This window comes from Cherax quadricarinatus, chromosome 18 (genome assembly GCF_038502225.1).
Source record: "Cherax quadricarinatus isolate ZL_2023a chromosome 18, ASM3850222v1, whole genome shotgun sequence".
Lineage (NCBI taxonomy): Eukaryota > Metazoa > Arthropoda > Malacostraca > Decapoda > Parastacidae > Cherax > Cherax quadricarinatus.
This window is the reverse complement of record NC_091309.1, coordinates 42,264,394-42,278,206: the sequence shown is the minus strand read 5'-3', so window position 1 is coordinate 42,278,206 and position 13,813 is coordinate 42,264,394. Positions and strand designations below refer to the sequence as shown.

The 13,813-nt window shown below is 40.9% G+C and overlaps 1 protein-coding gene across 1 annotated transcript in view; it reads right to left on the bottom strand.

Annotated features, from left to right (window-relative positions):
- The window catches only part of LOC128689512 (uncharacterized), a 316,845-nt gene that overhangs the window by 84,518 nt on the left and 218,514 nt on the right, over nt 1-13,813 (bottom strand). Inside the window, exon 14 of the mRNA XM_070086503.1 lies at nt 454-640. Within this exon, the coding sequence (XP_069942604.1) occupies nt 454-640 (187 nt within the window). The remainder of the gene's footprint in view (nt 1-453; nt 641-13,813) is intronic.

Genomic DNA, 13,813 nt, shown 5'->3' with positions numbered 1-13,813 from the left:
AGAGCCTTGGATAAAGGTGTTCAGTCCCGCTACCAAAAAATATGGGCATGTGGCAAAACCTTATATACTTGAGCAGGGATGAGACCTTATATACTTGAGCAGAGATGAGACCTTATATACTTGAGCAGAGATGAGGTGAACTAGACAGAGGTGACATCAGATGTGAGGGCGGCCTACTAGCTGAAGTAAGTCTGGCTAAACAGCTCCTTAGCAAACTATACAAATGGTAGACCTTAATTTAATTATATGGAGACATTTCTCAGTTAATACCCTCGGTGTAGAATCATGATCTCCTGTTGACACTATGTGATTCACCCTTCTTATTCTTACCTCTAGGCAGAATGTTGCCATCAGCATTGTGAGAGTATGATTCATCACTCTCATTTCTATCTTTAAAAACAGTGATGGCATCAGTGGTACACACAAAACCGACCAATCTCAGTAATACATTACCTTCAGGAGGTGTGACAGCATCAACGCAGTGCTGAGGACTGTGACCTCCTGAATTAGCGGCCACTACACAAACATTGTAAATAGCATAAGGTCTCAAGTTTGAGATTTCTTGCGGAGATGAAGCATTAACTAGGGTGATCTTCGGTTCACTGCTCAGTCTTCCTCCACAACTTCTGTACCCCACAAGCTGTATTTAAAGATTTAGTTAACATATACAGAAACAACCAGTAATTATCTATTTATGTAGAAAGATGATATTAATGCATTTTGTCCTTTATCTTAAATATGTAAGACTGCAACTATGATTACCAGGTATTTTCCTCTTTCCTTAATTCTCAGACAGTTGTTTGTGCATTATAAATACCTGAGGGAATATTATACCTGAGGGTATATTATACTTGAGGGAATATATCTGAGAGTATATTATACCTGAGGGAATAATATACCTGAGGGTATATTATACTTGAGGGAATATACCTGAGGGAATAATATACCTGAGGGTATATTATACCTTAGATTATATTATATCTGAGGGTATATTATACCTGAGGGTATAATATGAGGGTATAATATGAGGGTATATCATACCTTAGGGTATATTATATCTGAGGGTATATTATACTCTCAGGTATAATATACTTGAGGGTATATTATACCTGAGGGTATAATATACCTGAGGGTATATTATACCTTAGGGTATATTATATCTGAAGGTATATTATACCTGAGGGAATAATATACCTGGGGGTATATTGTACCTTAGGTTATATTATATCTGAGGGTATATTATACCTGAGGGTATATTATACATGAGGGTATATTATACCTTAGGGTATATTATACCTGAGGGTATATTATACCTGAGGGTATATTATACCTGAGGGTATATTATACATGAGGGTATATTATACCTGAGGGTATATTATACCTGAGGGTATATTATACATGAGGGTATATTATACATGAGGGTATATTATACCTGAGGGTATATTATACCTGAGGGTATATTATACATGAGGGTACATTATACCTGAGGGTATATTATACCTTAGGGTATATTATACCTGAGGGTATATTATACCTGAGGGTATATTATACATGAGGGTATATTATACCTTAGGGTATATTATACCTGAGGGTATATTATACATGAGGGTATATTATACCTGAGGGTATATTATACCTGAGGGTATATTATACATGAGGGTATATTATACCTGAGGGTATATTATACATGAGGGTATATTATACCTGAGGGTATATTATACATGAGGGTATACTATACCTTAGGGTATATTATACCTGAGGGTATATTATACCTGAGGGTATATTATACATGAGGGTATATTATACCTGAGGGTATATTATACCTGAGGGTATATTATACATGAGGGTATATTATACCTTAGGGTATAATATACCTGAGGGTATATTATACCTTAGGGTATATTATATCTGAAGGTATATTATACCTGAGGGAATAATATACCTGGGGGTATATTGTACCTTAGGTTATATTATATCTGAGGGTATATTATACCAGAGGGTATATTATATCTGAGGGTATATTATACCTTAAGGTATATTATATCTGAGGGTATATTTTACCTGAGGGTATATTATACATGAGGGTATATTATACCTTAGGGTATATTATACCTGAGGGTATATTATACCTGAGGGTATATTATACCTGAGGGTATATTATACCTGAGGGTATATTATACATGAGGGTATATTATACCTTAGGGTATATTATACCTGAGGGTATATTATACCTGAGGGTATATTATACATAAGAACATAAGAACATAAGAACGAAGGAACACTGCAGAAGGCCTACTGGCCCATGCGAGGCAGGTCCAAGTCCCTACCGGCTTAAGCCAATGCACCCAACCTAGTCAGGTCAGGTCACATTGACTTAAGGGAGGAACACGGCAACCGACCTGTTAGCACAAGCTATCAGGTCCAACTCACACCCACCCACATCTACTCATGTATTTATCCAACCTATTTTTAAAGCTACACAACGTTCTGGCCTCTATAACGGTACTTGGGAGTTTGTTCCACTCATCCACAACTCTATTACCAAACCAGTACTTTCCTATATCCCTCCTGAATCTGAATTTTTCCAACTTAAAACCATTGCTGCGAGTCCTGTCTAGGCTAGATATTTTCAGCACACTATTTACATCCCCTTTATTTATTCCTGTCTTCCACTTATAAACCTCAATCATATCCCCCCTAATTCTACGTCTTTCTAGAGAGTGCAGTTTCAGGGCCCTTAGTCTATCCTCATAGGGAAGGTTTCTGATACATGGGATCATCTTTGTCATCCTCCTTTGTACATTTTCCAGAGAATTTATATCCATTCTGTAATACGGTGACCAAAACTGTGCAGCATAATCTAAATGAGGCCTAACCAAGGATGTATAGAGTTGAAGAACAACCTGAGGACTCCTATTATTTATGCTTCTTGATATGAAGCCAAGGATTCTATTAGCTTTATTGCGAACACTTATGCACTGTTGTCTTGGTTTCAGATTACTGCTAACAAGAACTCCTAAATCTTTTTCGCAATCCGTAATATTAAGATCTACATTATTTAGTTTATATGTGGCATGGTTATTGTCCTGTTATTGTCCTTAGGGTATATTATACCTGAGGGTATATTATACCTTAGGGTATATTATACCTGAGGGTATATTATACATGAGGGTATATTATACCTGAGGGTATATTATACCTGAGGGTATATTATACATGAGGGTATATTTTACCTGAGGGTATATTATACATGAGGGTATATTATACCTTAGGGTATAATATACCTGAGGATATATTATACCTGAGGGTATATTATACCTTAGGGTATATTATACCTGAGGGTATATTATACCTGAGGGTATATTATACATGAGGGTATATTATACCTTAGGGTATATTATACCTGAGGGTATATTTTACCTGAGGGTATATTATACATGAGGGTATATTATACCTTAGGGTATATTATACCTGAGGGTATATTTTACCTGAGGGTATATTATACATAAGGGTATATTATACCTTAGGGTATATTATACCTGAGGGTATATCATACCTTAGGGTATATTATATCTGAGGGTATATTATATCTGAGGGTATATTATACCCTCAGGTATAATATACTTGAGGGTATAATATACCTGATGGTATATTATACCTGAGGGTATATTATATCTGAGGGTATATTATACCCTCAGGTATAATATACCTGAGGGTATAATATACCTGAGGGTATATTATACCTGAGGGTATATTATACCTGAGGGTATATTATACCTAAGGGTATATTATACCTGAGGGTATATTATAGCTGAGGGTATATTATAGCTGAGGGTATATTATACCTGAGGGTATATTATAGCTGAGGGTATATTATAGCTGAGGGTATATTATAGCTGAGGGTATATTATACCTGAGGGTATATTATACCTGAGGGTATATTATACCTGAGGGTATATTATAGCTTAGGGTATATTATACCTGAGGGTATATTATAGCTGAGGGTATATTATAGCTGAGGGTATATTATACCTGAGGGTATATTATACCTGAGGGTATATTATACCTGAGGGTATATTATACCTGAGGGTATATTATACCTGAGGGTATATTATACCTGAGGGTATATTATAGCTGAGGGTATATTATAGCTGAGGGTATATTATACCTGAGGGTATATTATAGCTGAGGGTATATTATAGCTGAGGGTATATTATACCTGAGGGTATATTATACCTGAGGGTATATTATACCTGAGGGTATATTATACCTGAGGGTATATTATACCTGAGGGTATATTATACCTGAGGGTATATTATAGCTGAGGGTATATTATACCTGAGGGTATATTATAGCTGAGGGTATATTATAGCTGAGGGTATATTATACCTGAGGGTATATTATACCTGAGGGTATATTATACCTGAGGGTATATTATAGCTGAGGGTATATTATACCTGAGGGTATATTATACCTGAGGGTATATTATACCTGAGGGTATAATATACCTGAGGGTATATTATACCTGAGGGTATATTATACCTGAGGGTATATTATAGCTGAGGGTATATTATACCTGAGGGTATATTATAGCTGAGGGTATATTATAGCTGAGGGTATATTATACCTGAGGGTATATTATACCTGATGGTATATTATACCTGAGGGTATATTATAGCTGAGGGTATATTATACCTGAGGGTATATTATACCTGAGGGTATAATATACCTGAGGGTATATTATAGCTGAGGGTATATTATAGCTGAGGGTATATTATACCTGAGGGTATATTATAGCTGAGGGTATATTATAGCTGAGGGTATATTATACCTGAGGGTATATTATACCTGAGGGTATATTATACCTGAGGGTATATTATACCTGAGGGTATATTATAGCTGAGGGTATATTATACCTGAGGGTATATTATACCTGAGGGTATAATATACCTGAGGGTATATTATACCTGAGGGTATATTATACCTGAGGGTATAATATACCTGAGGGTATAATATACCTGAGGGTATATTATACCTGAGGGTATATTATACCTGAGGGTATATTATAGCTGAGGGTATATTATACCTGAGGGTATAATATACCTGAGGGTATATTATACCTGAGGGTATAATATACCTGAGGGTATAATATACCTGAGGGTATATTATACCTGAGGGTATAATATACCTGAGGGTATATTATACCTGAGGGTATATTATACCTGAGGGTATAATATACCTGAGGGTATAATATACCTGAGGGTATATTATACCTGAGGGTATATTATACCTGAGGGTATATTATAGCTGAGGGTATATTATACCTGAGGGTATAATATGCCTGAGGGTATATTATACCTGAGGGTATAATATACCTGAGGGTATATTATACCTGAGGGTATATTATACCTGAGGGTATAATATACCTGAGGGTATAATATACCTGAGGGTATATTATACCTGAGGGTATATTATACCTGAGGGTATATTATAGCTGAGGGTATATTATACCTGAGGGTATAATATACCTGAGGGTATAATATACCTGAGGGTATATTATACCTGAGGGTATAATATACCTGAGGGTATATTATACCTGAGGGTATAATATACCTGAGGGTATAATATACCTGAGGGTATAATATACCTGAGGGTATAATATACCTGAGGGTACAATATACCTGAGGGTATAATATACCTGAGGGTATAATATACCTGAGGGTATAATATACCTGAGGGTATAATATACCTGAGGGTATAATATACCTGAGGGTATATTATACCTGAGGGTATAATATACCTGAGGGTATAATATACCTGAGGGTATATTATACCTGAGGGTATATTATACCTGAGGGTATATTATAGCTGAGGGTATATTATACCTGAGGGTATATTATAGCTGAGGGTATATTATACCTGAGGGTATAATATACCTGAGGGTATAATATACCTGAGGGTATAATATACCTGAGGGTATAATATACCTGAGGGTATATTATACCTGAGGGTATATTATACCTGAGGGTATAATATACCTGAGGGTATAATATACCTGAGGGTATATTATACCTGAGGGTATATTATACCTGAGGGTATATTATAGCTGAGGGTATATTATACCTGAGGGTATAATATACCTGAGGGTATATTATACCTGAGGGTATGATATACCTGAGGGTATAATATACCTGAGGGTATATTATACCTGAGGGTATAATATACCTGAGGGTATATTATACCTGAGGGTATAATATACCTGAGGGTATAATATACCTGAGGGTATAATATACCTGAGGGTATAATATACCTGAGGGTATAATATACCTGAGGGTATAATATACCTGAGGGTATAATATACCTGAGGGTATAATATACCTGAGGGTATAATATACCTGAGGGTATAATATACCTGAGGGTATAATATACCTGAGGGTATATTATACCTGAGGGTATAATATACCTGAGGGTATAATATACCTGAGGGTATATTATACCTGAGGGTATATTATACCTGAGGGTATATTATAGCTGAGGGTATATTATACCTGAGGGTATATTATAGCTGAGGGTATATTATACCTGAGGGTATAATATACCTGAGGGTATAATATACCTGAGGGTATAATATACCTGAGGGTATAATATACCTGAGGGTATATTATACCTGAGGGTATATTATACCTGAGGGTATATTATAGCTGAGGGTATATTATACCTGAGGGTATAATATACCTGAGGGTATATTATACCTGAGGGTATAATATACCTGAGGGTATAATATACCTGAGGGTATATTATACCTGAGGGTATAATATACCTGAGGGTATATTATACCTGAGGGTATAATATACCTGAGGGTATAATATACCTGAGGGTATAATATACCTGAGGGTATAATATACCTGAGGGTATAATATACCTGAGGGTATAATATACCTGAGGGTATAATATACCTGAGGGTATAATATACCTGAGGGTATAATATACCTGAGGGTATAATATACCTGAGGGTATAATATAGCTGAGGGTGCCCATGGGAATTATGAAGAGAAAATTTTGTTAATATTAATTATTTTAAATAATTATTACACAACATATTATTAATATACAATTTATTTAGTGTTATCGCATAAATTATTTTCAAAGAATGAGTTGTCATCTTTGATCTTTCCCAACGACTCTGTTGTTTTTAGAAATTTTGAAAAAAATAGTTGCGAAGGTTGGTGGAGAAATCATTGAGGCTACATAAAAGGAAATTTAAAATGAACAAGTGAGTGAGCAAGATGTTGAGAGTAACAAAAATCTGGATTGTGAAATATTGCTTTAGATAATTGTGACTGGACCTGTCGGGGGATGAGTCTATGAAAGACGAGGTTAACCATGGAATAGAAGAGGGAAAATTAATGAGTAGTGCACTGAGTTGACTGTACAAACAACTGTTTGTCTTAAGAAACACTTCCTATTCTGAATGTTTGAAAACAGTAACGTTGATAGTTGGCTGGTTGAGCTTATTATAGCCACACGAGAGGCAGTAACTGAGAAAAATTAGAACTTTAAACACTAATATTGGAATTAAAGGAAACCCTTAGTAAATAAATACTGAGAGAAATCCACCACTCAGAACATAATATTCTGTGAACTTTCTAGCTCAGAATTATGTAATTAATAGTAATAGAATCACCGGTGTAGTCCAGCTCCGGTCTTTTCCAGATAGTGAAACGGCGAATTACTAGATGATTCTATTAATAAATTACTATATTACTGGTGAACTGATAAAATTATACACTCAGTGGCCACTTCATTAGGCATACCTATATACGTGCTCGTTAATACAAACAACAGTTCAGACAAACACGTGGTATCACGTGCATGTAAAAATGGTGAATGGGATCAGTTGTTGTTCACGCTATTTTGGCCTGCCTCATGGTGAGAGAAAACGTAAGGATTGTGTGGTCTAGCGGTCTAAAGCGTCATGCGCGTTCTTTCACCATGAGGCGGGCCAAAACAGCATGGGTTCGACTCCTTGGCTAGTGCAGTGTTGTTATTTATATATATATATATATATATATATATATATATATATATATATATATATATATATATATATATATATATATATATATATTTAGTGGAACTTCGAGTTTCGAATTTAATCCGTTCCAGGAGCTAGCTCTATAGTCGAAAAGTTCGAAAGTCGAATCAATATTTCCCATAAGAAATAATGGAAATACAATTAATCAGTTCCAGAAACTCAAAAATATTCACGAAAAAAATACATTTTATACAGATTACATTATAGTTTTATATACACACAACTATCATACGTAGTACAATTAGTAACAGATAAATAAACATTTAAATAAACATATAAAATAACATTTTTACTTACCAAAAAAAAAATTTGTTGAAGTGAGCGTGGGGTTGTGTAAACAACATGGCAAGCTGGCTGGCTGGCAGGCTGACAGACTGGCTAGCTGGCAGGCTGGCTGGCTGGCAGGCAGTGAGGCATGCTGGCTGGCTGGCTGGCTGGCTGGCTGGCTGGCTGGCTGGCTGGCTGGCTGGCTGGCTGGCTGACTGACTGGCTGGCTGACTGACTGGCTGGCTGACTGACTGACTGGCTGGCTGGCAGGCTGGCTGGCTGGCAGGCTGGCTGGCTGGCAGGCAGTGAGGCAGGCAGGCTGGCTGGCTGGCTGGCAAAGAGGCAGGCTGGCTGGCTGGCAGGCAGGGAGGCAGGCTGGCTGGCTGGCTGGCTGGCTGGCTGGCTGGCTGGCTGGCTGACTGACTGGCTGGCTGACTGACTGACTGTCTGGCTGGCTGGCTGGCTGGCTGGCTGGCTGGCTGGCTGGCTGGCTGGCTGGCTGGCTGTCTGGCTGGTTGGCTGGCTGGCTGGCTGGCTGGCTGGCTGGCTGATAGGCAGGGAGACTGGCTGGCTGGCTGGCAGGGAGTTAGACTGGCTGGCTGGCTGGCAGGCTGGCAGGGAGGCTGGCTAGCAGGGAGGCTGGCTGGCTCGGTGGCAGTGAGGCTGGCTGGCTTGCTAGCATTCAGGGAGGCTGGCTGGCTGGCTGGCTGGCTGGCTGGCTGGCTGGCTGGCTGGCTGGCTGGGTGGCGGGGAGATAGGCAGGCTGGTTGGCTTGCTGGCACTCTGGGAGACTGGCTGGCAAGGAGGCAGGCTGGCTGGCAGGCAGGGGGGCTGGCTGGCTGGCAGGCAGGGGGGCTGGCTGGCTGGCAGGCAGGGGGGCTGGCTGGCTGGCAGGCAGGGGGGCTGGCTGGCTGGCAGGTAGGGGGGCTGGCTGGCTGGCTGGCACGGGGGCTGGCTGGCTGGCAGGCAGGGGGGCTGGCTGGCTGGCAGGCAGGGGGGCTGGCTGGCTGGCTGGCTGGGGGGCTGGCTGGCTGGCAGGTAGGGGGGCTGGCTGGCTGGCAGGCAGGGGGGCTGGCTGGCTGGCAGGCAGGGGGGCTGGCTGGCTGGCAGGCAGGGGGGCTGGCTGGCTGGCAGGCAGGGGGGCTGGCTGGCTGGCAGGCAGGGGGGCTGGTTGGCTGGCAGGCAGAGGGGCTGGCTGGCTGGCAGGCAGGGGGGCTGGCTGGCTGGCAGGCAGGGGGGCTGGCTGGCTGGCAGGCAGGGGGGCTGGCTGGCTGGCAGGCAGGGGGGCTGGCTGGCTGGCTGGCAGGTAGGGAGGCTAGCTTGCTGGCTAGCTGGTTGGCTAGCAGGGAGGCAGGTTGGATGGCTGCCAGCCAGCCTGCTTGCCGTCCACCACCACCACCACCATCCACCAAAACCATCCACCACCACCACCACCACCACCATCCACCAATACCATCCACCAATACCATCCACCAGTACCATGCACCAGTACCATCCACCACCACCATCACCATCCCCCAATATCATCCACCCTCACCACCATGATAGTTTATTTCAGTCACACTTAATAAACAAGCACCAAACACAATGAATTAATTAGGAAATGTTTAAATGAGTGGCAATTTAGTGTTCACTCAAGCATCAACAAAGCCAGATTGGCTCATAAGGGGATGCAGACACAGGGGGCTGGCTGACAGGTCAGATACTCAGCGGTCTGAAAGACGTGGCGAGTTCGATAATTGGGACAAAGTTGGTTTGAAAACTCGAAGAGTTCGATAAGCGATGCGTTCGAAACTCGGGGCTCCACTGTATGTATATATATATATATATATATATGTATATATATATATATATATATATATATATATATATATATATATATATATATATATATATATATATATTATTGTGACCACGAACGAGTGGTATTGATCAATAACAACACTGCACTAGCCAAGGACTCGAACCCATGCTGCTTTGGTCTGCCTCATGGTGGGCGAAAACGCATGATGCCCTAATCCACTGGACCATACGATCCTTACAAGTAGGGCATCCAGCAGAACTGGATGTTGTACTCCCTACCCAAGGACACACGATGGTGTGGATGACTCTAGGCTAATTTCATTCTAGTCCCTGTTTGGTTTACTAGGTCAACGAGCAGTAGTTTATATTATTGTGACCACGAACGAGTGGTATTGATCAATAACAACACTGCACTAGCCAAGGACTCGAACCCATGCTGCTTTGGCCTACCTCATGGTGGGCCTCATGGTAGGGAGTACAATATCCAGTTCCGCTGGATGCCCTACTTGTAAGGATCGTATGGTCCAGTGGATTAAGGCGTCATGAATTTTCGCCCACCATGAAGCAGGCCAAAGCAGCATGGGTTCGAGTCCTTGGCTAGTGCGTTGTTGTTATTGATCAATACCACTCGTTCGTGGTCACTTATATTTATATATATATATATATATATATATATAATATGTGTGTACTTGCCTATTTGTACTCCCCTATTTGTGGTTGCAGGGGTCGATACATAGCCCCTGGCCCTGCCTCTTCACTGATCGCTACTATGTCCTCTCTTGCCCTCCTCCATGAGCTTTATCATACCTCGTCTTAAAACTGTGTAGGGTTCCTTCCTCCACTACATCACTTGCCAGACTATTTCACTTCCCGACAACTCTATTGCTAAAGAAATCTTTGACTAATCTGAGTCTTCAGCTTCCAATTGTGACCCCTTGTTTCTGTGTCCCATCTCTGGAACATCCTGTTTCTGTCCACCTTGTCAATTCTTCACAGTATTTTGCATGTTGTTATCATGTTTTCCCCTAATCCTACTGTCCTCCAGTGTCGTCAGGACGATTTCCTTTAACCTTTCTTCGTAGGACATTCCACTTAGCACCTTATTGCAAACCTTTGCACTTTCTCTAATTTATTGACGTACTTGACCAGGTGTGGGTTCCAAACTGATGCTGCATACTCCAGTATGGGCGTGACGTACAAGGTGTGTAGAGTCTTGAACGATTCCTTACTTAGGTATCGGCGTCCATGTGCTATAACAGATATCTGGTTGATGTGCATTTCAGGAGATGTGCTTGGTATTATACTCACCCCAAGATCCTTTTCCTTGAGTAAGGTTTGCAGTCTTTGGCCACCCGTCCAATACTCTGCCTGCGATCTTCTTTCCTCTTCCCTGCTCTTCATGACTTTCCATTAGGCGGGGTAAAATTCGAGGAGCCAGTTACTGGACCAAGCTTCCAGCTTGTTCAGGTCTCATTGTAGTCCTGCCTGGTCCTCATCTGATTTAATTCTCCTAATTAACTTCACATCATCTGCAAACAGGGACACTTCTGAGTCTATCCCTTCCTCATGTCATTCACGTATACCAAAAATAGCACTGGTCTTAGGAATGACCCCTGTGGAACCCCGCTCGTCACAGGCACCCACTCAGATACGTCGTCACATATCATGACTCGTTGTTGCCTCCTTGTCAGGTATTCTCTGATCCATTGCAGTGCCCTTCCTCTTATGCGTTCGTGATCCTCTAGCTTTTGCACTTATCTCTTGTGAGGAACTGTGTCGAAGGCCTTCTTGCAATCAAAGAAAATGCAATCTACCCACCCTTATTTCTCGAGTCTTAATTTCGTTATCTTATCATAAAACTCCGGTAGGTTTGTTGTACAGGATTTGCCTTCCATGAACCCGTGCTGGTTGTCATTTATAAGCATGTTTCATTCTAGGTGCTACACTTCTCTCCTTCTGATAATTTTCTCCATGACTTTGCTACTATAGTTTAGTGCCTCGTTTCTGTCTCCTTTCTTAAAATTGGGGCTACATTTGGCATCTTCCATACTTCATGTAGTTGTCCGGTTTCAATGGATGTGTTGAAAATTGTGATTAGTGGCACACACAGTGTCTCTGCTCCCTATCTATGGACCCACAAAGAGATCTTCTTTGAGATATCGAGGTCACTTAGCAGCTTCTTCACCTCCTCCTCGGTTGAGTGTGCTTCATGTAATACCTGTTGGTATATCCCTTGTTGGTGTACCACTCTGTTCTGACCTCCCAGATTCCTTTCTGTCACCATTGTAAATAGTTCCTTAAATCTCATGTTGAGCTCCTCACATTGTTTCCGGTCGTTTCTTGTGAGCTCCCCACCTTCTTTCCTCAGTCTGATTACCTGGTCCTTGACTGTTGTCTACCTCCTGATGTGGCTATACAACAGCTTCAGGTCAGACTTGACTATCGATGTTGTCTTTTTCGTACTGTCGCTGGGCCTCCCTCCTTATCTGCGCATACTCGTTTCTGGCACTTCTACTAATCTTTCTATTTTCGTGGGTCCTTTGTCTTCAGTACTTTTTCCATTCTCTAGTACACATAGTTTTTGCCTCCCTACACCTTTGGGTAAACCAAGGGCTCGTTCTGGTCTTCCCATTATTTCTGATGCCCTTGGGAACAAACCTTTCTTCTGCCTCCTTGCATTTTGTTTTCACGTAGTCCATAATTTTGTTTACTAATTTTCCTACCAATTCTCTCTCCCACTGAACCTCCTGCAGGAAGTTTCTCATGCCTCTGTAGTCCCTCCTTTTGTAGTTTGGCTTTTCCCATCCTACTCCTGTTATCTTCTCCACTTGTAACTCTATGTATTCAAAGTTAATAATGTGATGTCCTCGATGACCATGCTGCTCAGGGTGAATACGACGTCCCATCTTGCTAGATCATCCTCATATCTGTCTCTCTGGAAGTGTCCCCTAACATGTTAATGCATGAGGTTTTCGAGTAATACATCCATCATCTTGGTTCTCCATGTTTTGGGACCACCATGTGGCTCTAGGTTTTCCTAATCAATCTCTTTGCAATTGAAATCACCCAAATCTAGTAACTTTGCTCTACCTGTGTGAGCACTTCTGGCGACCTCAGTTAGTGTATCCACCATAGCTTACTTGCTCTCTTCATATTCTTCTCTTGGACCCCTGCAGTTGTGTGGCGGATTGCTCATCACTGCAATGACTACCTGATGTCCTCAAGACTGAATTGTACCTATTGTGTAGTCCCATTACCCCATTTCGTCCATTCCTTCCATTTCCTCAAATCTCCATCTGCTTAAAATGAAAAGTGCAACTTCTTCTCCCCCTCCACTCCCTCTATCTTTCCTCAAGATCTGATATCTGGGTGGGAAGATTGCATCTGTTATCATTCTGGTGAGTTTCATTTCAGTGAGTGCTACTGTTAAGAGTATGGTCATACCTGACATATTTTATACTAAGATACTTGTTCAATATATTACTATATATGTATTAATAATAATATTGTATTATTTTATGTTTTGCTAGGCTTTAATGGTGTTATTTTCATGTAGTGGGAATCCACTAGTTTAAGTGCTGGTTAACAGTTCATGTACTGACGTCTCCCTCAGTCACGTGACCAACCTGACGTCTACTTACCACAGTA